General features: G+C 45.0%; 2 protein-coding genes across 11 annotated transcripts in view; both read right to left on the bottom strand.

The window, feature by feature from the left end:
• Nucleotides 1-73: 73 nt before the first annotated feature.
• On the bottom strand, nucleotides 74-19,784 carry LOC133503089 (FYN-binding protein 1). Of its 2 annotated transcripts, none has more exons than XM_061824244.1 (20): nucleotides 19,651-19,784; nucleotides 12,714-13,798; nucleotides 12,496-12,635; nucleotides 10,848-11,042; nucleotides 10,460-10,736; nucleotides 10,302-10,393; nucleotides 8,909-8,937; nucleotides 8,775-8,809; nucleotides 8,165-8,339; nucleotides 6,526-6,685; nucleotides 6,317-6,440; nucleotides 5,395-5,429; nucleotides 5,261-5,321; nucleotides 5,131-5,165; nucleotides 4,805-4,874; nucleotides 4,622-4,693; nucleotides 4,495-4,517; nucleotides 1,752-1,788; nucleotides 283-377; nucleotides 74-204 (listed from the first exon to the last, which is right to left on the bottom strand). In XM_061824244.1, exons 2-19 carry the CDS (start codon nucleotides 13,787-13,789, stop codon nucleotides 293-295), a joined length of 2,721 nt encoding a protein of 906 aa, XP_061680228.1. In that variant the 5' UTR covers nucleotides 13,790-13,798; nucleotides 19,651-19,784; the 3' UTR covers nucleotides 74-204; nucleotides 283-292. The 2 variants fall into 2 exon arrangements, with proteins under 2 accessions (XP_061680228.1, XP_061680227.1); XM_061824243.1 differs by lacking the exon at nucleotides 19,651-19,784 and adding an exon at nucleotides 15,590-15,908.
• The window catches only part of dab1a (DAB adaptor protein 1a), a 289,271-nt gene continuing 281,036 nt past the window's right edge, over nucleotides 17,657-25,891 (bottom strand). For all 9 annotated transcript variants that reach the window (XM_061824249.1, XM_061824251.1, XM_061824250.1 and 6 more), the window contains one exon: nucleotides 17,657-20,833. Coding sequence is in view for 1 of the 9 variants with exons in the window: in XM_061824247.1 (XP_061680231.1) it covers nucleotides 20,789-20,833 (45 nt within the window). In the remaining 8 variants the exon portion in view is untranslated. The remainder of the gene's footprint in view (nucleotides 20,834-25,891) is intronic.

The raw sequence follows: 25,891 nt of genomic DNA, 5'->3' as shown, positions 1-25,891 counted from the left end.
TTCGCTACTGGGAATCAGCAGTTCAGAGTTCAAACTACCTGTCGTCTGAGTTTGCAACACAAAGTAGTCCAAAAAAAAAAAAAAAAAAAAAAGGTCTGCTGCACGTGATAAAAAAAAAAAAAAAGAAAAAGAAAAAAATTACTAAAAGGGTCCAAAAGGGGGAAAGAGGTCACAGTGTGAAGAAAGGTCACCGGTCCGTCCTTGCTGCAATGCAAATCAAAAACGGGAAAATATGACAAAAGTCCAAAGCGGCGGTTGTGGTCGCGGTTGACGCGTCCTTACCGATTTCGTTCTACTCGCTATCGTCGGCGTAGAGTTCTGGAGGAGGTAAAATGAGCAAATCGGCTTGTTCGAATTCCTTTGCGTAAGGCCTGTGGCTGCAAGAAAGCAGAGTTATTATTTTCATTTTATTTTTTTGCAATGTGAGATTTGTGTTTTTCACAAGTCTGGATGCCCACTGGAGGGATGGCTTCAAAAATATCTATAAATAGTCATAATCAATAAATAGTCATAATCATGACTATTTATGTACGATGTGTTACATCCACATCTTATAGTAGAGTCCTGGTAGACAAGCATGAAAAATGACAATATTGATCACATTAACCTATTGGCACAATTACCCAAGTCATTTACTGAGATAGTGACAGAATATATTTATGAAGTCATAATATTTCGGGAAACAACCTGCAGTATTCCATCCATTCATTTTCTTCACCGCTTATCCTCACGTGGGTCGCGGGGAGTGCTGGAGCCTATCCCGACTGTCAACGGGCAGGAGGCGGGGTGCACCCTGAACTGGTCGCCAGCCAATCGCAGGGTACATCGAGACAAACACCCGGACTCGCAATCACACCTACGGGCAATTTGGAGTGTCCAATTGATGTTGCATGTTTTTGGGAGGTGGGAGGAAACCAGACTGTCCAGGGGAAACCCACTCAGGCACAGGGGGAGAACAACTCCACACAGGTGGTTCCGGCGGGATCAAACCCGAGTCCTCAGAACTGTGAGGCCAATGCTTTCCCAGCTGAGCCCACCATCCCGCCCACTTGCACTATTATGACAGTAAATATATAATGTACTTTTCCCTCTTTGATGTTGTAAAATTAGACATATTTTTCCTTGTATTACCAGTTGTAAGTTGTTGTTTAAAAATATTTTTCTAAAGTTATAATATATATAAATTTTTCCCCCTATAGTCACATTTATCTTAACTTTATCGCGTGCTAAATCAAGGGTGTCAAACTCATTTTTGTTGTTCGGGTTCCCCACCCCCCCTGAGGGCCGTTCTGAAAAAAAAAAAAAAAAAAAAATAATAATAATAAATCGCTTATCGCCTCATCATATTGACACGTGAAATTTATGAATTACTTTTGGAATCAGAAATCAAGGGTAACGGGTTTTTCAACCATTGTTGATATTTGGTAACGTAAAAAACGCTTGCAATACCCCAACGTTATAATTTATGATATGACAATTTGAAATTGTGGTACAGATTTGAACAAGAATCACGGATGTCGACGTACGTGATTTGCCTTCGCGGGCCCCCATAAAATGATGTGGCGGGCCGGATCTGGCCCCCGGGCCTTGAGTTTGACACATGTGCTGAAGTCTTGAATCATTTTTAACATGTAAATTAATATATGTAAATATTATTCAAAGTGTGTATACATTTTTTTTCGGGACACGGTGTATTACAAAACACCCGAGGCGGAAACAGACACGGCGAGCGACGCGTGCGTGTGACTTACTGTTGAACGACGTGGCCCCCGCCGTCAAGCGCAGACCCTGCGGAGCGAGCACAATTGTGTTATTTGGCCCAGGAAAAACACGAACCCCATAAATATCTCAATTTTTTTTTTTCCTTCACAGCTTGATTCATCTTTAATTATTGCTCGCAGTTGATTGATTTGCTTTTCCTCGTCGTTTGGGTTATTGGAGTCAAATGTCTGGCTTGGCTGGCAAAGCCGAACGTGGACGGCTTGAAACCCCAAATGCTTGTTTGACATCCTAAACCTGGCTTCAATCCCCATCCATCCATTATCCAAGCCGCTTATCCTCATAAGGGTCCCGGTAGAGCCGGAGCCTAATCCAGCCAGCATCGGGTGAAAGGCAGGCGACATCCTGAACTGGCCGCCAGTCAGTCGCAGGGCAGATATCGCCGCCATCGCTGAGCGGGAATCGATCCCACGCTACCCGCACCAAAGTCAGGCGTGTGAACCACTACACCATCAGTGACACCAACCCCAACTTGGAAACTATTCATTAAAGCCCAAACCCCATCTTCAAACCCTAACGATGTCTTGAGAGCCAAATTTCAAAGCCCGACCCAAGATTCAAACCATCATTCGACACTTTAACTTGAAACCCAAACGCCGGCTCCGAACCCTCACCGTAACTTAGAACCTTAACTCCGAGAAACACACACCAGAAAAAAAAAACACAAAATCCTATTAATTATGAGTAATCTCTTGTCTTTGAAATTGCAAAATTCCATTTGTCACAAGGCGGTTCAATCCCGGACCCGCCTTTGGGGAGTTTGCGTGGGTTTTCTCCGGGCACTCCGGTTTCCTCCCACATCCCCAAAACATGCGACATTAATTGGACGTTCTAAATTGCCCCAAGGTGTGATTGTGAGCGGTGCGGCTGCTTGTCTCGATGTGCCCTGCGATTGGCCGGCGACCCGTTCAGGGCGTACCCCGCCTCCTTGCCCGTTGACAGCTGGGATAGGCTCCGGCACTCCCCGTGACCCTCGTGAGGATAAGCGGCTGAGACAATGGATGGATAGATGGACTTGTTCTGCACCAGGTGGAAAGCCTTTTTTTTTTTTTCGTCTAAACTGCCCCCCACTTTTCGCGTTGCTCTGAAATCAGTTAAGAAGAGCCGTTTCCCTCCCCGGGGAACTTCCCGTCTGAGCTCTCCATCACAAACACGACGGCCTCTCTCATCTTTTCCTTTATTGTTTTGTTTTGTATTGTATTTGGCGCAGCGACATCAAACTGGTCGTGTGTTCACCCAAGTCAGCTGAAGCGCACGCTGAGACAAAAGCGCCGCGGAGGTAAAAGGTCACGTTCGGTGCGCCTGGAGTCAGAATTTCTTCAGATTCCACAGTTTGCGCTCTGTGGAAGTAAATTAGTGCCACCAGGATTTGAATTTGAAATGCCACAGAAAACGGGATTTGAATTTGAAACGTAAAGCCATCACATTTTCAATAATTATATTTCAGTGTTTCAATGGTAATTAAATTCGCTGTCTAAAATTCACCGTCTGTGCCAATCAGGCAGGGTTACTTCGGGTCAGAACCAAACAGCCAGCCAATCCTGTTACGCTTTCTTACTATGTGACGTCACGTGACTAAGAAAGCTTAACTGCGATTGGCTGGCTGTTCAGTTCTGACCTGAAGTAACCCTGCTTGGTGGCACAGACAGTGAATTTTAGACAGCGAATTGTAAGTACTATTGAAAATGTTGGTGGCACTAATTTACTTCCATAGCGCTCTCCCAATGGGAATTTTCTCCATTTTTTTTCAATTGACTGTCATTCCAAAACAATATATTCTTTTTTTTTTTTTTTTTTTTTTGCCAAAAGCTGTAAAAAGCTATTTTTACTTGCTTACCGCTTAGCAAACTTTTTTGTTGTCTCAAATTATAAATGGAGTTTGTACCAGTTAGGCTAAGACCTAAAATGCAGTTTAAGGATAGAAGTCTAGCACTCATAAAGGAGAATAAAATGCACATTAGTAGTACCGTAATTTCTGACCTACAGAGCGCACCTGGTTATATGCCTCACCCAGTACATTTGTAAAGGAAATACCATTTGGTACATACATACGCCGCAGCTGTGTAATAGCCACTAGTGCCCACATTGAAACTCGAGATATTTACAAAGAAAAACGGTACGCAGACAGTTTAAAGCTAGCGCCGCACTAACGCTAGCGCCATGCTAACGCTAGCACCGCGCTAATAGGGCAAGTTAAAAAAAAAACATAATGGTAAGACGTAGCCGTAACATGCTGGCGCAGTGCTAACAAGGCCGGACAGATAAAAGTCACTTCCTCGGCACATATATTCCACCGGTCTCACTCTTACCTTTTCCAGTAGAGTGCCCCCTTGCGGCCATTTGAAAAAAATGCACAAATTAGCCGCATCACCGCATAAACCGCAGGGTTGAAAGCGTGTGGAAAAAAAGTAGCGGCTTATAGGCCGGAAATTGCGGTATTTAAAACAAAAAAAGGAAGGGACGGGATTCTAAAAAGATTCGATATTGGCAGAAGAAGCATATTGATCTTTAAAATAATCTCATCACTGGTTTTGAGTGCTTTCCTTTAGATTTTGTTCTACGTTTAGAAACAAGCCTAAAAATTCAATTTTTACTTGTAAATATTTGGCCATTAAAGCTGATTCTGAAATGATACCTGTGGCACCTCTCGTAATTTTTAATTTTTATTTTTTTTCCAAAACACCGGAGAACGCTGAATTTTGAGGCAAGACTTACTTAATTCTGCTTCAGTTGTCTTCCTGTAAAAAAGAAAAAAAAAGACAAAACCCCTCAAAGTTGTTTCTGTTTGAATGCAATGTGATATATTGCTGTTATGTTGTACATAATTGTGCAGTCGGCCTACCTGGCAGATGGTTTTACAGCGTTGGGAGAATGGAAAAATGTTGCCAATTTTTGAAGTGCTTCATTACTGGCTCTAAAAAAAAGAAATATTGTTTTATAATTATATATTCTTTAAACACACATTTCAATTGTTGCAGAAATGAAACAAATGATAATTAAAAATGGTGAGTCGGCGCAAACTGACTGCACATTGGGGCCGCCGGCGCTGATGTCGCTGCGACTGTGCTGGTGGGAAATGCCGACGTCCGCGTTTCCTTTGAGGGAGTCAAACACGTACCGTCAGGAATCACCGGCTTTGACGCAACGCGTACAAAACTGATTTCTTTATGATTCTAATTAATGATGTTATTAATGTATGTTTTTTATTTAAAAATACAATCGTAAAGATTAAAATTTTTGGTGCGTTTCGGAGGAAGCTGGAACGGATTAATGGCATTTCCATTCATTTCAATGGACAAAGGCGATTTGACAACACTACAAAGAAATGCAAGAATGTTGAGGGTTTGTTACCCATGTCGGGCACGGAGAGTGCGCGGTTCTGGCTCCTGCAGATGGAGAGATAACAGAGCGTAGATTAAAGATATCAGTAAAAAAAAAAAAAAAAAAAGTTAACAACAAAACAAATTTAGCACAAGCTCACACTAGAGCGTGTGGGAACGCGTCGTCGTCATCGACGGTCCATTCCTCGCTGTCGTCCGAGACTGAAAACGCCAAACTTGTTCTCGGTGACGTGAAATAACGAAAGGGCAACAACAGGAAGTAGAAAACACTTACAACTCTCGGTTGATTGCGGGTAGTGGTTGGAAGTCCTGGATGGGGGGGGGAAGAATATCATTAAAATTAACACAGATGATACAGAGAGACTAGAGGAGTCACAGAAAGGGATAGAAGTAGATGTGATCTTTAATGTTATCCATCCATCCATTTTCTTAGCCGCTTATCCTCACGAGAGTGCTGGAGCCTATCCCAGCTGTCAATAGGCAGGAGGCGGGGTACACCCTGTACTGGTTGCCAGTCAATCGCAGGGCACATAGAGACGAACAGCCACACTCGGAATCACACCTACGGGCAATTTAGAGTGTCCAGTTAATGTCACATGTTTTCGGGAGGTGGGAGGAAAGCGGAGCGCCCGGACGAAACCCACGCAGGCACGGGGAGAACATGCAAACTCCACACGGGCGGGGCCGGGATCGAACCCGGGACCTCAGAACTGTGAGGCCAACGCTTACCAGCTGAGCCCACCGTGCCGCCGCTCTTTAAATTTAAATTGTTTACAGGTCATCAAAGACTTAATAGTATTTGTTGTTTAGTAGAAAAAAAATATCTCCCTTTTTTTTTGGGGGGGGGGCTTTTTGTCTGAATCTCAAAGAAAGAAAAAAAAAATGGAAAAATTCTGATTGTTTTCGGAATAAAAAATGTGGATTAAAATGTTTTTAACTGGACATAAAAGACTATTTTACTTTTTCCAGGTGGGGGTGACACTAAAATTACAATTTTAAAATGTGGCAATGTTTTTTTGGGGGGCGGGGAGGGAATCCATATTTTTCATTCCATTCGGAAGACTTTAAATGGTCTTAAATACTTACATAAACAGCGGCTATAAAAAGTCCCCTGTCACCCGAGATTTTTGTGATGTCAAAAATAAAATAATAAATCTGACCAAGATAAATAATCGGACCCCCCCCCCCGCGCAGACCTGATCGACGTCGTGATGCCGTCCTCATCCATCGGGCTGCCCACGCGAGTGCCGGACGCTTTCCTTCCCAGTTCCAGCATCTCTTTGATATCCAGCTCCACGTGGTCCACTGCCACATAGCCGTCTTTCAAAAAACAAACAAACAAACAAACAAAAAATGTCACGCTTTCCCTTTTTTTTGCATCACGAAACCTGCGCACTTGACGCACAATTGTTGCCGGAGTCCCTGGCCAGCCATTTTCCTTTGGGGCAGTTGGTGGTGCGAATGATGCTGATGACGTCGCCGCTCTGGAGGGGCAGGTCGTCCTTGCGCCCTTTGGTCGTCACGGTGACCGTCGCGTGGTACATGGCCTCCTCGGAACCCGTGACCTGCAAGGTTTATGATGTCAACACGTGCAAATACAGTAGACGTACGTTAAGGGTGGGCGATAAGTGGGGACAGGCTTTTAAAAGTCAATTGCTTTTATAGGTAGCATGAACAATGGAAGGGGCACGGCGGAGCGGCTGGAAAGCGTTGGCCTCACAGTTCTGAGGTCACCGGGTTCGATCCCGCACCCGCCTGTGTGGGATTCACATGTTCTCCCCCGTGCCCGGGTGGGTTTCCTCCGGGCACTCCGGTTTCCTCCCACATCCCCCCAAAACACGCAACATTAACTGGACACTCTGAATTGCCCCAAGGTTTGATTGTGAGCGCGCCTGTTTGTCTCTATGTGCTCCGCGATTGGCTGGCGACCAGTTCAGGGTGTGCCCCGCCTCCTTCCCGTTGACAGCTGGGATAGGCTCCAGCACTCCCTGTGACCCTTGTGAGGATAAGCAGCGAAGAAAATGGATGGATGGATGGATGGATGGATGGCTGGATAATAGCTTTAAGCAACGCAAGGAAGGATGCAAGATTAAAAGTAGGAAGGTAGGATGGAAGGAAGGAGGTTTGAAGTGGAAGGAAGAAAGGATGGGAAAATGTAATGCCAGGAAGGATGGAGGGATGGAAGGGAGGACAGAAGGAGGCTAGGAAGGTAAAATCTTTGTCTGTCCAAGTCTGAAAAGCAGGCGTAAAGTGAAGTAAAGGAAGGAAGGAAAGAAGGCAGAAATGAAGGAAGGAAGGGAGGAAGGAGAAAAAACAGGCCTAAAATGAAGTAAAGGAAGGAAGGAAGGAAGGAAGGAAGGAAGGGAGGGCAGGAGGAAGGAAGGAAAGAAGGAGAAAAAGCAGGCCTCAAATGAAGTAAAGGAAGGAAGGAAGGAAGGAGGAGAAAAAAGCTGACCTAAAATGAAGTAAAGGAAGGAAGGAAGGAAAGAAGGAAGGAAGGAAGGGAGGGCAGGAGGAAGGAAGGAAAGGAGAAAAAGCAGGCCTAAAATGAAGGAAAGGAAGGAAGGAAGGAAGGAAGGGCAGGAGGAAGGAAGGAAAGAAGGAGAAAAAGCAGGCCTAAAATGACGTAAAGGAAGGAAGGAAGGAAGGAAGGAGGGAGGGAGGAAGGATGGGAGGAAGGAGAAAAAACAGGCCTAAAGTGAAGTAAGGAAGGAAGGAAGGAAGAAAGGAAGGAAGGGGAGAAAAAAACAGGCCTAAAGTGAAGTAAGGAAGGAAGGAAGGAAGGAAGGAAGGATGGGCAAAAGAAGCAGAGCTGAAGTGGAAAGAAGGTTGTTCGGGAAGGGAAGGCAGAATGGCAGTTCTGCGCTGTGGCGATCTCCCGCAATCTCAGCGGCGGTGATGCAATATTGACCCAAATTCCGCTCACGCCCGCAGGCCGAGTCGTCGGTCCGCCGCCGCCAGGAATGAATCCCGACAGGTTTGCAGGGCGGCCGCGTTCCGTCCGCTCACTTCTTCTTCTCCTCCTTTTGTCGCCGTGCACTCACCTTGTATTTCTTCTTCATCTCGTTGGCCCGCTTCTCCCGTTCCTTCTGCTCCTTCTTCTCGCGCTCTTGCTTTTCCTTCAGTTCTTTCCTCTCTTTCTCCAGCCGCTGCTTCTCTCGCTTCTTCAGCTCCTTGTCGTCGGGCACCTCCGCCGTCGTCGTGGACTTCTTGTCCCCCCTGCCCACCGGAATAATTTCATTCATTAATATTAAAAAAAAAGAGAAAATAAATTTGATCCTAATAAAAAAATAACAGAAAAAAATTAATTACAAATCAAATATTTTAAAAGTTTAAAATAAATGTTAAATAAAATAGAAATACGAAATTAGAGAAAAATAATTATATTAAAAATACAACACAAATTACATGAAAATAAAATGCTTAAAAAATAAATACAAATACAACACAAATCACATTAAAATAAAATGATTAAAAAATTAAATACAAATAAAACAAAATGATAAAACAAAAACAATTAATGAACAAAATTAAAATGAACTCAAGTCAGGTTAATTCACTCATAAAAGTAAAGTAAGATTCTGATTAATTACAATTAAAATACCCATTAAATACTAAAAAATGAATATCAATTTTAAAAAATTCCAATCATACTTTCCAAACCAGGCCGTCTTGTTATTCTCTTCATTCTGTAAAAAAAAGACAGATAGCTCGATTCAGTCGACTCCTTATTGCGACACCCTCAGGCTGATAGTCATCTTTTTGTAAACAAATTCCACTTCACTTACAAATTCCTGGCCGGCCTCGGCGTATGGATCTGGGGTGAAAGAGCCGTTGGAGTCATTTAAATATGAATCAATTAAGTGATGCAGCGACACAACATGGCAACTTTCATCTATATCAATAACCAGAATGATAAGATACAACAGGATAGATAGCCAAACTACTTATTGCAATCAAATAAACCCTTTAATCTAAAATTTAATCTGAAATTTAAAAAAGAATATCTCTCTCTTTTGAGATATAGATATATACCTATGGTCATAGAAATAGGGAAAATCAGCTATCACTTTTGAATTGTGGGTTTTCATCCACGTTTGCACATATCGAAAATGGCCGATGCCAGATGTCGCAAAGCAGCCCCAGAACAAAAACCGACACCCATCTTTCTCCTACATGGAGACACTGCTGGATCCAAGTGTTTAGTTCAACAGCCACAGAACATAATTGACTCAGATATTTCTAACACTGCAGGGTGGAACAGTTGGCGGAAGGTGTCTGGTGTTCTACGTGACAGAAGAGTCTCCGCTAGGATGAAGGCCAAAGTTTATAAAAGAGGGGTGAGGCCGGCCATGATCTACGGATTAGAGACGGTGGCACTGAAGAGACAACAGGAAGCAGAACTGGAGGTGGCAGGAATGAAGATGTTGAGGTTCTCGCTTAGAAATGAGCTAATTAGAGGGACAGCCAAAGTTGGATGTTTCGGAGACAAGGTTCAAGAGAGCAGACTTCCATGGTTTGGACATGTCCAGAGGCGAGAGAGTGAGTATGTTGGTAGAAGGGTGCTGAGGATGGAGCTGCCAGGCAAAAGAGGGAGAGGAAGACCAAAGAAAACCTTGATGGATGTTGTGAGGGAAGACAAGAAGACCGTGGGTGTTAAGAGAGGAAGATGCACGAGATAGGCTGTGGCGACCCCTAATCGGGACAAGCCGAAAGGAAAAGAAGGAGATCTTTCTAACACTGAACATCCCATATTGTTCCCGAATGACTCGATTGTCTTGAAATTTCATTTCGCACTGCACAGACTCTCAAGATCTAGCAAAGGCTGTTCCATCTTTTACAGCAGTGTCGTGACTTTTGTCAGTGACTAATTCTGGTTTTTCCTTGTTTAGTTTTTTTTGAGTCTGTATTTATTAAACCCTGGTGGAGGTGTTCCGGGCATGTCCCACCGGAAAGAGAACCCTGAGGATGATCCAGGACATGCCGGAGAGACTCTGTCGCTCGGCTTGCTTGGGAACGCCTCGGGATACTCTCCGGAAGAGCTGGAAGGGAAGTCTGCGTATCCCTGCTGAAGCTACTTCCTCCGCGACCCGACCCGGAAAAGCGGTAGATAAAGGATGGATTTATGAAACCGTCCCACACAAGTATTACCCTGACTGTTTAAGTTCTTGGAGTTCTTACTCTTTGGAGGTCCTTTCTTTTTCCTCCCCACTTCGGTTTTGGACTTCCCTTTGGCAGAGTACAAGGGCTCATTGTAGTTTCCCATTGCGGCGCTGTTGTGAACACAAAAACTGAAGAAAGTCCCTCGACTTGAAAAACATTTCTGTCGTGCAGCTTACCCTGCCATTGCTTGACCTTCCAGCGAGGTAGGGTACGACGCGTCCGCCTGATGTGATGGCGGCAGGACTGGGAATTTGTCGGGAAACACAGGCACTCCTTTGGGGCCGGTCATCGTTGGACCGTTACTGTATAACAGTGAAGGTTGGTTTCCGTCTGGAATACTCCCGTTGACCCATTGCGATCCTGCTAACCCTGGAGCACCCCCTGAAGCCACACCCCCAAACTGTGGCCCGTTAGTGGACTGCATCTCTGGTAATTTGGATGGAACTGGGATTGCTGCGATACAAAAAAGTACATCAACGTTAGAGAGCTCTTAATATCGGGTGTCCCGAAACATATTTTGCGGGTCACCCTGTTTGGTTTCAAGCCCCAACGGTGGTGTCATACCATTGCGTATGATCGGAGGGGAAGGAGGGATGAAGTCGGGGATTTTGATGAGGGAAGGCTTGGGAGGTTTCTCTGGAGGAACCCCCGGAGCGGCTCGGTCCAGGCTGAGACTCCTGGGATGAGGAGGCAAAACATCCGCTAGAACGTCCTCAGTCCCATACTTGTCCGTGTCCTCCAATGACAGCAAATCTTCCCCTGTACAAAGTTTTTACCGTATGAATCCCAAATTCATTGGAGTTCCGAGGTGTCATCTCTCCGCCACGCCTGAGAACTGACGTCTCCGTCTCACTTTATTAACGCGGCGAATGGAATGCGGTCAAAGGAAGCCGAACGGCAGACGACCCGCCGGATGAGCTTATGTGAGTGACGATTAGATTTGCGAGGAAACCAAACCAGTTCAGAAGGGTTGTTGAGAGCCAGGGCAAACCGTTGCCCTTCTGAGCATGTTTATAGATTCAACTTTGCAATGAAAAAGCTTTGGTGGGATATTTACCACATTTCTCCAACAATTGACAAAACGGGAAAACTGAACTTGTAAAAATTTGGCCAGGATTTTATATTTCCCCAAGACAACCAAATCTTGTACGACCTGTGAATTTTTCCACTTCCATCAATATGACTGACTCAATATCCATTATCTACTTATCCTCACAAGGGTCACGGGAAAGCTGGAGCCTATCCCAGCTGGAGCCGGGGTACACTCTGAACTGCTAGCTAGCTAATCGCAGGGCACATGGAGACAGACAACAGTCGCACTCACAATCACAACTATGGGCAATTTGGAGTCTCCAATGAACGGATGTTTTTTGGATCTGGGAGGAAATCGGAGTACCTGGAGAAAACCCACGCAGCCACGGGGAGAACATGCAAACGCCACACAGGTGGGACCGGGATTTGAACCCCAGATCCCAGAACTGTGAGTTCAACGCTCTAAGCAGCTGTTCCACCGTGCTGCCAATGATATGAATATTAAATGAAAACTGATACCACGCCTGAACTTTAATAATAATAAAAATTTAAAAAAGATGTCAGGACACACCCATGATTTAGAACTGAAAAGCTTTTTGGTTGAAACGTGTAATGTTTTCAATAATCAAAAAGTCTATAAAGTCAACTTTTGAGGTTTGCCGGGAACTGGATGACTGAGAATCCACACAAACAAGTTTACAGTTCCAGGGTCGTCTTTCTGACAAATTAGTTGATGGACCCATGGCTTCATTTCAGAAGTGTCCCGCACGGGAGATGACTTCGGATGCGTGTCACCCTGATGACTAATAACTCCTCCCCTCATTGCTCGCATTCCTACGGAGCTCGGCATTGTCTGGTCCTTGACTTTAGAAGGAATCCCAATCTTGTTGGCGAGCGGTTTCCCTGGTTGCCTGTTTACCACGAGACCGGGTGCAGGTGTTTGCAACAAATCTGATACAGAAATCCCCTCACTATGCGAGGGGGCTAAGAACTGAGCCCTGCAGCAAATACTGATACCCTTTAAAAGTAGCTTGCGATGGGTTCCACAGACTAAAACACGAAGGAGTGAATTTGATAATTGTGAGCCAGAAAGAAGTAGTACAATACTGTACCCCAACGATACCAGGAGGCCATTATTCAGACTGAAAGTCAGAGAGAATTGGGACTAGCCGCGACTTACCAGGATCTAGACTGTTGAGGTGTCTGGCCCGAGAGTTGTAGTTGATGGGCGGAAGGTCTGCGAGCAATTCTTGGGGGCTATGCGGCAGGTGAAGCTCCTCGGGAGGCGGCGTACTGGAGACGGAACCGTTTTTCTGGGAGCTGAGAACAGTAATGTCACTTGTCGGTGTTTATTTCTGCAAAATATCGTGACGGATCGATGTAGAGATGTATTTGTACCTGTGGTTGGGCTTGTTGCGAGCCTTCTGCAGGGCGTTGAGGATCCTTCCGTCGGTTGCAGTGTTCCTCTTCCCTTGGCTCATGTCCTCTGCCCTCTCCAAGGCCGAGAGGGCTGAAGCGGAACCCTCAGCTGGGAGAGACGGCGAGGCGGACCGGGTCCGGGGATTCAGCAGTGCTGCTATACTAATACCCGCTGCGTTGCCTGGAACACCGTAGTCTGGTTCAGGAGATGACAGCAGAGGGGAGGGGATTTCAGGTGGAGGGATGGAGACGGTCTGGTAGATGGATGGAGAGTTTTGCACTCTGCTCATTCTACCATGACCAGCATGTAAGGAAAGGGGAAGGGTACCAGTTTGAAACTCCGGTGGAGTTTCACTCTCTGGCGACAGGAGGTGAAAAGCAGGAAAATCAGGAATGAAGGAGGGGGGAGGGGTGAAGCCTGGAGAGATGGGGAATGCGAGATCAGAATCTGATGAGGAAAAAATGTTTGGCGGTAGAATTTCTGCCTCCGGTTCTACATCGTCAAACTCAGGAGGAATCGGGATGAGAGGGACGAGTGCAGGACCATCGAAGGTGGGCGCGTCCAAGATGGAATCCGCAAGTACTTTTTCTGGATGGGTTTTCGCAGACCATTTTGAACCTAGGAAACCTTTCTTCTTGGAGTTCGGAGCTTTAGTTAGAGCCGGGACGGATACCAACTCTGCGGTGGTCACCCGTGGAGGCTTCTTGTCTTTATCGATGTCTTTCTTGAGCTTGTGATAGAGCGAATTCTCATCGAGAGGCTCCTTGTGTCCCTCGGTCTGTTTGCCTTTGCTCGCCTGAAGCGTCCCGCCGTTCTGATCCATCGAGCTCTTCTTCTCGTCCTTGAAGACCACCTTGGGAGGGACGACTGTCCTTTTGTCCAGGATGAAGTTAATGGAGGTGAGCAGGGAAGGGCGGGCCCCCGGCGGGAGGTACTGCGTGGGGCTGTGGGGAGGCGGGACCACCTTGGGTTTCTCCGGGAGGGCGGGTTTCAGCCTGGGCTGACTCAGAAGTCGTTCTTCTTGGAACCTAGCCCTCAGGGCCTTGAAGTCCATCGTGTCATCCTGGGGGAAAAGATAACTGCGAAACATCACCCTTACTTGCAACAGCAAAAACAGCAAAAATGTCATCAAGTGTTTTGAAATGTTTAGTGAGGAAAACTAGCATTCCATAATATTGGCATGTCATTATCCAAGCCGCTTATCCTCACAAGTGTTGCGGGAAAGCTGGAGTCTATCCCAGCTAGGTTCAGGCGAAAGGTGGACTACACCCTGAACTGGTCGCCAGTCAGTCGCAGAGCAGATATCGACACCCTTACTGAGCGGGACTCAATCCCACGCTACCTGCACCAAAGGCAGGCGTGTGTACCACTACACGATCAGCGACTCCCCCATAATATTTATAAAAATGCAGTAAAGACTGCATCTAGCAAATAGCAATTGTTTTGCTCCTGCTAGTGTGCTCATCATGGCCACCTGCAGGTAGTATAAAACAGATATACAAATATATTGTTCACTGAGATGTCGAACTCGTCTCTGTTCATCAGTACGGCACTGATATTTGTTGTTCTTAACAAATATTAGGAGGAATTAGGTATCACTGCGACTACTGTTCTGTTGTCTGTGTACATGTGCGTTAGCATTATGCTAGCAGACTGAAAATCTATGCTATGTGTTTTAAATGTTCATGTTTTATTTAGTTTGACAGTGAACCTGAAATGGGGTACGCAATAAATAGTTTGACGCTTCACTAAAGCTATTACGAGGCAAGTACAGGCCCCGGTGATTTTACGTCGTGTACCCCCGGGGCTGAAATCACCACAACTTGTCTTACAGCAAATAAATGATTGCTCATCTTTTCCCAAACATTTTGAACGCACGCACCCACTTTAAGATCCACACCGAGGTGGCACACCCACTCCCCCCACTGAACGCACCCATAAAATAACCATGTGACAAAATACCTTTAAAACTACAGCTAATAGGCTATACAGTGAAGAAAATAAGTATTTGAACACCCTGCTATATTGCAAGTTCTCCCACTTAGAAATCATGGAGGAAGGGGTCTGAAATTTTCATCGTAGGTGCATGTCCACAGTGAGAGAAATAATCTAAAAAGAAAAATCCAGATTGATATGATTTTTTTTCACCATTTAATTGTGTGATACAGCTGCAAATAAGTATTTGAACACCTGTCTATCAGCTAGAATTCTGACCCTCAAAGACCCGTTAGTCAACCTTTAAAAGTCCACCTCCACTCCATGTGTAATCCTGGATCAGATGGACCCGTCTGATGTTGTTAGCTGCATAAAGACACCTGCCACCCCATACGATCAGTAAGACTGAAGCTTGTATACATGGCCAAGAGCTGTCCAAAGACACCAGAGACAAAATTCGTACAACTCCACACGGCTGGAATTATGCAACATCTAGAACATTGTGATTTCTGGATTTTTCTTTGTAGATGATCTCCCTCACAGTGGCCAGGCACCTACGATGAACATTTCAGACCCCTCCATGATTTCGAAGTGTGAGAACTCGCAGGGTGTTCAAATACTTATTTTCTTTACTGTATATAGTGTCGATTTCACGTCACGGACCCCTTCAAGGTCCGCACACCACTGTTTTTCAAAGGATAGAAATTAGAGTTTAAAAGCAGCCGTGATCGAACTTTGTACGACACAAATGTTCTTTGACACCCAGACCGAAGTGACGCACGTCCTCTCTCTAGTACACCCCCCACCCCTGCAAAAAAATGAAAACATATCTACTCGAGGCTCAAAAGGAGTTTGCAACCATGTGGCGAATTATTCCGTCTCTGACGCCTTGCGACCAGGACATTGTGTAATCGTGTACCTGAGCCATCGCGTTTTGACGTCCTTCCAAACGTACGCACCGACGATCGGTCAACCGGGTTAGCCTCTCATCTCAGGTGCTCGCCTCACCATCTCGACCATCAAGTCAGAAAGTCACAACCGCCGTCCGAAAAGCAAGAACTTTCTTCTCAATCAACTCTCATGCGTCAGGTAAGGAGGAATGAAGCCAAGTCAGAACGCACAAACCAGTCCCGTCCCGTCAAACGGGTCTGCTTCGAGTTGGATTCTCAAAAGAGTTTGGATGTTTTCTTTTCTTCCGGGAGGAATGTGGCCCGGCAGGTGTGAGTCACCGTCGAGATACGTCGCCACAGCTGAGGAAGTTGTGCGGATGCCATCTTTTTTTTTTTTTTTTTTTTTTTAAACTAATGAATGCAAATCACAGTCTTGCATTACAAGAAACGTGTGGAATATTTACGACATTTTGATTTGTTGGATGTACTTTTTATTTAAAAAAAAAAAACAAACAGAAGAGGTTGGCTCGCATTCCAGAATCAAAACACAGAAGAAAACAATAATGTGATTACGTACATACAGTACATTACAAACCTGCCATAAAAATCCACTTTATGGTTTATCTATTAATTGTTTGCTCGGGTTTGACCTTCTCGAGGTCTTTCGGAAACTCGATTTGTCGACTTTTTTTTTTTTTTTTTAGAAAAACTGAAGCAAAATAACGGCACGGTGGAACAGTTGGTAAAGCGTTGGCCTCACAGTTCTGAGGACCTGGGTTCGATCCCGTCCCCGCCTGTGTGGAGTTTGCATGTTCTCCCCCGTGCCTGCGTGGGTTTTCTCCGGGCACTCCGGTTTCCTCCAACATCCCAAAAATATGAACATTATTTGGACACTCTAAATTGCCCCTAGGTGTGATTGTGAGTCCAGCTGTTTGTCTCCATGTGCCCTGCGATTGGCTGGCAACAGGTTCAGGGTGTGCCCCGCCTCCTGCCCGTTGACAGCTGGGATAGTCTCCAGCACGCTCCGCGGTGAAGAAAATGGATGGATGGATGGATGGATGGATGGATGGATGGATGGATGGATGGATGGATCTAACTTGGAATTTTCAGGCTGCAACACATCCCAAAAAAAAAGCTGGGACAGGTGGCAAAAAAGTTGAACAGGTGGGGGCCATGATTGGGTAGAAAAGGAACTTCCCAAAATTGCTCATTCACAAGCAAAGATGGGTTAAGGTTCACCTCTTTGTGAACAAGTGTCGAAGAAAATAATCGAACAGTTTAAGGGCAATGTTACTGAAAGTATAGTTGCAAGGAATTTAGGGATTTCATCATCTACAGTCCATAAAATCATCAAAAGGTTCAGATGATCTGGAAGAAAACCAGCATTGTATGCCCGTGACCTTCAATCCCTCAGGCCTCACTGCATCAAAAACAGACATCAGTGTGTAAAGGATATCACCACATGGCCTCAGGAACACTTCAGAAAAATCAGTGTCAGTAAATACAATTCAGCGCTACATCCGTAAATGGAATTTAAAACTCTACTATGCAAAGCAAAAGCCATTCAGTATCAACAAAACTGAACTTCTCTGGGCCCTGAGCTCATCTAAGATGGACTGACGCAAAGTGGAAAAGTGTTCTGTGGTCCGACGTGTCCACGTTTCAAATTGTTTTTGGAAATTGTGGGCATCGTGTGCTCCGGGCAAGAGTGAAAGGACCTTGCAGTTATGGATGCAAAGTTCTAAAGGCAGCATCTGAGATGCCATAGGTGACTTACACATCTCTCTCTCTCTCTCTCTCTCTATATATATATATATATATATATATATATTTTTTTTTTTTTTTTTGCCGCACACAACGAGGCGCACAAGGTTTAAAAAATTGCACACTGAATGAAAACTCGGGCTGGAATGGTGTAAATGATTGAGGTTCTTAATAAAATGGCAACAATATAATTTTTTCAAAATTTGAAAAGGGAAGGTCGTTGTCATTGGCGTTCGCAATGGGGTTTTCATTAATAATGTTTTTCATAATTTGACACTTTTTTTTTTTACACATTTTAACTGCACTAAACACAAATTACAGCCAACAAGGAATGTAATTGAGATGTGTTTATTTGGAACAGTAATACATGGTTGGTATATGGAAATTAATAGCAAATCCAAACCTAAAAAAAAGAAAAAAAAAGGAAAATCATCTTTAAAAAAAAGTGTATAATGTTATATATTTAGGAAGATAAAAATAATGTCAATTTACATTAAGAAACTGTTAGTTGAGGTAAAATCTAGAAATGTTCCTGTTCCCTTTTTTTTTTGTCTAAGTCTTTGCTCGGCCTCTAAAACAGCACGTTAATCATCATCATCATCATCATAATCATCACCATCATAGTCATCGTCAGGGTCCCAAATGGCCATGAAAGAGGGAGTTGCTGAATGACTAGAATGGAGTGAAACCTCTCAAGATGGATCTTGGGTAACCAACGGAAACGAAGGAAAACAAAGGACAGCAGCCATGTTGAGCAGGCCCCTCGCACTCGCTTTGGATGGCAAAGTTTTGAGTTGGTCATCACGTTTTGACGCCATTTTTCATCAACACGATATGCCGTGAGATATGAAGCTGGGCAATTTAGCGTTTTCCGTCCGTTTTGTATACACCCGGGGCACATTTATGCGAATTCCCAAGCACAAACCCCTGGAATTTGGCGCAAAAATGTTCAATTTCCTGTCTTGGTCCTTGAGACTTTGTGTTCAATTTAGTCCTTGAGACAAGCAGGACACACGCAATTATAAAAATGAATTTTCAGGCATGGTGACGCCGCCAAAATGGCCTTAACGTTCATAGAAATGCAAATAGAAGTTTAAAAAAAAAACACATTCACTGCCATTGACGGATTTAGAAGTCAATTATCCATTGTTAGCAGGGAAGGCTGTCAGTGAATGAGTTTTAACTGCAAAATGTGGAAAAACAACCTTTTTTATTATTCATATTGACATAAGAACTATTATTGAAGTCACCATTTTGTACTGAGCAGCCAGGAAAGAGGCTCCCACACCGCATTTGCATCACATTTTTCATTTTCTCTTATGTGGCTTTTGGCCAAAAGCCAACGATGAATTTTTGGGTCAAATTTTGGATGGAGAATTCTCCCTTTTTGCGTGATGCCTTGAATTTTGAGTTTTATTCCGCGACTGATCTTGCGGGAGTGAGGCACAGGATGCTGGGGGATGTCATTTTTCGCTGCCGCCATCTAGCGGGGTCGTAAATTGCTCTCGATCGTAACCCACTGATCTAAACTGTATAGCGCATACACATCGAACGCTATGTCGATTGGTTGATGCCAGTTGGCTGCCATCTTGTTACTCCCAAAACTAGTGGACGACATGGTTTACAGGTTGGATTATGGCAGGGATTTTCCTCAAAGTTTGGTGTGTAAAATTAAAACTGGTCATTTGAGATTTACATTTTTTTTTCAGTTTCAGTAAAATGAAGGATTTTCCACTTGGTAAGCCAAAAAAGGCGAAATGCAAAGGAAAGACATTATAACACTGTAAAAACCAAGAAACCTTGCATATTAGCTAGGGTGTTAACTTTTCCCAAAATATACTATGAAGCACTATCATCATAACATAGCAAAAATTAAGCATTTTTTTTTTTTTATCATACAAACATTAAATTTTAAGTCAATCAGATATATTTTTGGAAATAAGGACTCGCAATGGGAAAATATGCATGCTAAACGCATTGTTCATTTGTTGTCACTGCGACATCCTATTTCACACAGAAAATGTCAACTTATTTCCTCGCATTTGAAAATCAAATTCTAATTGCAGGGTTCTGTATTATGAAATTCATCAAAAAGTTTCACAGCAAATGTGTTTTCTTGCTTATCCAATGATGAAGTTTGGGAATATATTGACGTCGCTTTTTCGCGAAAAACCGTCGGCCTATGAAGGTCAAGCAGGAAGTGAACAGTGAACAACAACGAAAAGAAAACTTTGTTAAAGTGAATCAAGCTCATCAGAAAATAAAAAAATTAAAAAAAAAAACTTTACAAACTTTAACAGTGTCAAAGTAAATCTTTTTAACTTACCTGTGGAATATTTTGTCACAGCCACGAAACTGGCGATTAACGCACAGGTCGGCACGGTTGTTTTGGGAGTACCAAGATGGCGGATGGCGACTTCAGTTTTGGTGGTCCATCCAGTCTTTTTATTTTATTTTTTTAGATCAGTGTCGTAACATCTAATGTTAGCAACACAGCAAAGCTTGGAACTTGAAAAAGCGAAGTCGGTGCCATCGTAAGTCGAGGTACGGCTGTTTTCTAAAAGCGGGCGAGGGGGATGGAGTGAGATGGAGCCGTAAAAGGAGAAAGGAGAGGCTCACCTTGCGGCGGCGCGGATTGGACCGAAAGGGGGTGGGGGGGAATGCGCGTGGCTATTGCTTGGGTTCAAAGGTTTGCATAACTCGAAGCCTCCCTATTTGATGGCGCTGAGGTCTGACGCGGCGGCGACCGTGGGTCGTGTTTATTTACACAATGGCGAACCCCGTGATCCAGAATGCCTTTGAAGCCACCCGACGTTGGCCCCCCTACCGAGCTGAACCACACATTGCGGCTCGATTAAATTATGAAACAAAAAAGAAAAACAAACACAAAAAAAAAAAAAAAAATCACAAATTTTCCCCTTCGGTTGGCTCTTTTCTTCATCCTGTCATCGGTATTGTACAAAAAAAAAAAAAAAAAGCTATGTCGAGAATGAACTCCGCGTCCCTTCCGGGGTCAATCCCGTCCTTTTAAAATCACTCTGCGGGGAGACGGGGGGGGGGGGGGGGGGGGGTTGGGGAGGGGTCGGTCGGTCGGATGCGAAGTGTGTGCACGCGCGTGTGTGTGTGTGTGTGTGTACGGGGTGTGCGGTTGGCGAGTTGAGCAGCTCCCAGAGAGTTTGTTTCTGCACCGGAGTCAAACCGACGACGGGCCTCCGCGACAAGAGTCCACACAGACCAGGAAGGAGGGAGGAGAGGGGGGAGGCGACGGAGGGAGGGAAAAGTCCATTCGTGTGGATGGCGCCTTTCCTGCCTAGAGTCGACGAGCAAAGGGGGAGGCAGGAAGATCTCACACACACACACACACACACGTTCACGCGGATACAAATACGGGTTGGGGTGGGGGCTCTCCATCCTCCAAGTTTTCTCAGTGCTGGTCCGGGCCGCCTTGCTGTTCCTGTGTGTCTCTATTTCTTCCCTTTGTTGATGCGGGCGTACAGAGGGTCCTTCTCCTTCGAGAAAAGACAAAATAGAACTTCAGCAGGATGTCCAACAAGAAAAGTTCACGATTAAGTCCGGGACGGCCCACGGTGGTTGAGTGGTTTGCGGGTCTGCCTCAAAGTTGTGGGCTTCTGGGTTGGAATTCCTTCCGTGGGCTGACTACAACCCAGCCTCTCATGCAAAGTCTGCAAGGACTGCTGACTCCAGCTCGACCACAACTCAAATGAGGATTGTTTTGTGTGGCCAGACAAGGCGGAACCAAAACAAATGGAAAAAAAAATGCCACATGAATTAATTTCATCTATAAAAGTCTGCATTAAAACATTTATTTGCAGGCAACCCAGCACATGCGGATAAAAAGGGCCATATTGGTCAATCAACAACAATGTGCTAAATTAAAAAAAAAAAAAAAACCACGGAACACTATGCAATCCATCCATTTTCTTTGCCGCTTATCCTCACGAGGGTCACGGGGAGTGCTGGAGCCTATCCCAGCTGTCAACGGGCATGAGGCGGGGTACACCCTGAACTGGTTGACAGCCAATCGCAGGGCACATCGAGACAGACAACAGTCACACCAAGGGACAATTTAAAGTGTCCAATTATTGTTGCATGATTTTGGGGTGTGGGAGGAAACCGGAGTGCCCACCCGGAGATAACCCACACAGGCACGGGGCTGGGATTGAAACTGGGTCCAGGACCGTGAGGCCAACGCCCGCCACACAATGCAATATTTTTGTAAATGAATATGGACTGAGGGCAGTTTGCATGTTCTCGACGTGCCTTTCGATCGGGCACTCCGGTTTCCTTCCACATTCCAAAAATATGCAACATTAATTGGACACCCTAAATTGCCCCTAGGTGTGATTGGAAGTGCGCCCATTTGTCTCTTTGTGCCCTCCGATTGGCTGGCGACCAGTTCAGGGTGTGCCCCGCCTCCTGCCCATTGACAGCTAGGTTAGGCTCCAGCCCTCCCCGCGACCCTTGTGAGGATAAGCGGCTAAGAAAATGGCTGGCTGGAATATGGACCGAGCACAACAAGAAATGAACAACGCATGCTCTCAAATGATCATGCAGAATGATCGCAAAGTCGTTCATATCGTGACAATTAACATATGCAACTGTTGAGAATCTTATTAGTGTTAAAATAAAAACCTCAGTCGACAAAGAAGAGACATAGGCTTAATATTAAATATGAGAATTTAATTTCATTTTTATTAAAAAAAAAAAAAAGGAGGAATCCCCGTTGATCCTAAACTGACCACTGGGTGGCAGTAGCACACCCGCGTCAAGGCCACCCATCACTCAGCTGGCTTCCCGAGGCTCACTCTTAAAACAGGGTACGCCACACACATACCAGTTTTGAAAATATGACCATGGGAAAAACCAACTTGAACACAAAATACATATTTCCTGCATCAGGTCAAAGTTTTCATACGTTCTGGCTAAAGAAGCCCCAACTGGTCAAATGGGCGACTTGAGTCGAACTGGATGGAGTCAAGTCACGTGACTCGAGTCAAGCGGTGCGACTCGAATCCGGAACTTCTGGTGCGTACCCCGCTTCCCCCCGACTTGGATACGCGTTGCAGCCGCACGCATCCCCTCCCCGTTATCAGCGGAGGCTTTCCAGCGGCCGGTCGTGACTCATCGCGTCCGCCCCTCCAGCTCGGCTCGGTCGCCGATTCGTATTGTTCACGTAATTACAGTCGCCCACTCCGCGCGCCGCGTCGACGGGAGAACGGGGGCCCTATTAGATTGCGGAGGACTCCTCTCGCTAAGCAAAGCGAGCGCCTTTGGAGGCTTCCCACGCAAGGACGCGCCGCCACTCGACGGAGATTGTGTGGGAGACAAACGCACGGGGGGCAATTTTGGACCGCTGCTAAGTCGGGGGACGCGTACGCGTCGCTTCGGCTCTTAACGGTACCGTCTGGGAACGGGATTCGCTCACCCTCATCAAGCCGTTCATATTATTTATGTATACCGTGATATCAACTTTAGCGTAACGGCCCAAAATAAGCTTTCAGTTGTGAAGCTGAGCATCCTACTGTGATTTTTTTTTAGACCCTCACGCCGTGTCCGAGGCCTGAGACGCAGCCCTTATACATAATTTCTCTTTATTTATTTTATTAATTTTGGCAGGCCTGTTAGCATTATTTCCATGTCCATCGTGAAAATGACTCAGCTATCCAAGTACCATCGTAAAGACTAAGATAATGCAGTAAGCCTCAGTAGTGGAAAACAGCAGGTTTTACTTCTCAAAAGTAAATGTAATATTTCATTTTTATCCACGATGGTACCGTAATTCCTGGCCTACAAGCCTCGACTTTCTTCACTGCTGCCGCGCTGGTTAGCATTAGCACCACCGCGCTAGTGTTAGCACCGCTGCATTAGCGCCACCATGTTAGCATTAGCACCACCGCGTCAGCGTTAACAGCGCCGCGTTAGCACCGCCGCAACAGCGGTAGTGCCGCTGCGTTAGCATTAAACAAGGATTCAGCAACCTTTTTGAGGCTGAGGGCTGCTTCGTGAGCACCGATCGTATGAAGGGCTACATGACCTGGTTTGCGGCAAATTTCAGACTCAGTTCATTACACGTACATAAAATATTTTCGTTTTAATTTATAGTAGTAAATGAGATTACAGGTATTTTAAAATTTTAATTCACGTAAGCAAGTCAGATTCAGAATTTAAAGCGCAAATAATAGTAAGAATTTGTGGTCTATAGTATTTTTTGATCATACTTCACGCGGGCGCCTTATATGGATCCTCGCGGGCTACCATTCCCCCGCCGGCACCGCGTCGGTGACCCCTGCGTTAAACTCTTTCTGTGCACCGAGGCTTATCACCGGGTGCGCTCTGTAGGCCCGGAATTACGGTACTTTAAATAGAATATAAAGGATATAAAACAAACTACTTATGAGGAGTTTACACTTTTGAATTGACCCAATTGTGTGGGCTTTCGGAGTTTGGTTGCACCCGGTTACAAAATCCACCTCAGTATAAAAGCACTCTGGGTCAACAGATACATTTATCACCATATTTTATGATCAGATTGGTTTGTTTACACTGCTAATGCTAGCTTAGCATAGCTAGCACTGCTATTTTGTTGTTGCTGGACAGCGTTCTCGGTGACTATCACGACGACACACGTTAAAATTAATTACAAATGTTAAGTAAACTTGCACCTTAACAATTATTTGGTAAACAAACATTTTGAAGCTAATGTATTGTACTTCAAAGTGAAATACAACTGAACTGTACTTGTCATGTACAGTACTGAGTCAAAAACAAAATTTAGCCACTCTTGTTTTACACCGTTTGAATATTTCATTCAATGATTTATTCACGTCCCACTAGAGGGAGCCATTTAGCTCGTGTAAAGTAGCGGCTGACGGATTTGGACCACAGAACCGGCCACAGATTGCCTGTCGACTTCCTCGACGAAAGCAGACGGCTACTGTTGATTTTGTTGTGATTTGGGCTCTCAGAGCACCGTGCGGTGTTATCCGAGCCAATGTGCCCACATTCCGGATCGCTGGGAATGTTTTCCCGCACCCCCCTGACCCCCCTTTGGCTCATTAACAGGGACTAATTATTGTATTTTTTTGCGACGCCGTTCAATTATGCTCCTGGCTCTCAGTTTCGCCGTCGGGATGCGGTGAATTCCGTCCACGTTGCCGCCTGCCGGGCTGAAAATCCTAAAACTTGTTTGAAACGCTAACCTAGTCTTTAATACCCCAATTGGAAACCCGAACCCGGTTTTGTTTTTGAAACTCTAACACTTGTTTAAAACCCTCATTTTGAATGAAAACCCAACCGTGTAAAACTAATTTGATGTCCTAATTTGACTTTTTCTAGCGCCGCAGTTGAATTGAGTGCATTGTGGTTGTCGTACGTCGCCGCAAAACAAAATCTTTCGCCGCACCCGGCCGGCCTCGCACTTTCACCCAGCCCGTGCTGCAAATATACGAGGGCAGAAGGAGGTCTGGGAACTCTGTTCTTAATAAAATGCCCAAGGATGCGGTTGGGATAGATGGGGCGGGGGCAAGGTGGGGGTGGGGGGTCTTTGGTATAAAGACAGAGACAAGAAGAGCGAAATGAGATTGTTGAGTGAACCGTGACGGTGGGTCGTTCCACTCTCTCTCTCTCTCTGGGCAGCCCACAACCTCCATCATAACCCAGTGAAATAAAAATATTCACTAGGTGAATAGAACACACACACACACATTATCATTAAATTAGCAATTTACCTGAGCATAAAAACAGCAATTAGGTGAGTTTTTTACCAAACAGTAAGAGGAAAAGACTCCCCCCAAAAGTCATGGAAACTGCATTATATCTTGAACTTTAAATCAAATTAATGCAAAACAACAAATATTTATTTACAATCTTATATTTAAAAGAATGTTTGACTAACTTTTTAAAAACATTTTTTTAATTCCCAGAAATTTGTGTTCAATCCCTCAACGTTTGCTCGAAACCTTCTGATGAGATTTTTTTTTTTTTTTTAAATTATTGTGGAATAAACTAATGTGAACCAATTGGGGAGAGGTCATCCCGACCAATGAGAATCATCCATCCATTCATTTTCTTTGCCGCTTATCCTCACAAGGGACACGGGGAGTGCTGGAGCCTATCCCAGCTGTCAACGGGCAGGAGGCGGGGCACACCGTGAAATGATTCCCAGCCAATCGCAGGGCAAATAGAGACAAACAGCTGCACTCGCAATCACACCTACGGGCAATTTAGTGTGTCCAATTAATGTTGCATGTTTTTGGGAGGTGGGAGGACACCGGAATGCTCGGAGAAAACCCACGCAGACACGGGGGGGAGAACATGCAAACTCCAATCAGGCGGGTCTGGGATTGAACCCGGCACCTTTTTTTTTTTTTTTTTTTTTAATCGTGAGCACTTTTTAAGTTTACGTGCTGACTATTTGGAATACAGACACCCGGACACACCCATCCAAAGACCCCCCACCCCCACACAAAAACATCAATTTTTCCTGCGATATGATCACGGTTGGTCACAGTATCAATCACAGGCGTGCAAGTCTCAGGGATCAGTGG

Source organism: Syngnathoides biaculeatus, chromosome 7, assembly GCF_019802595.1.
Source record: "Syngnathoides biaculeatus isolate LvHL_M chromosome 7, ASM1980259v1, whole genome shotgun sequence".
Classification (NCBI taxonomy): Eukaryota; Metazoa; Chordata; class Actinopteri; order Syngnathiformes; family Syngnathidae; genus Syngnathoides; species Syngnathoides biaculeatus.
Note: the sequence above shows the minus strand (reverse complement) of the source record. Positions and strands in the feature narration are given on the sequence as shown.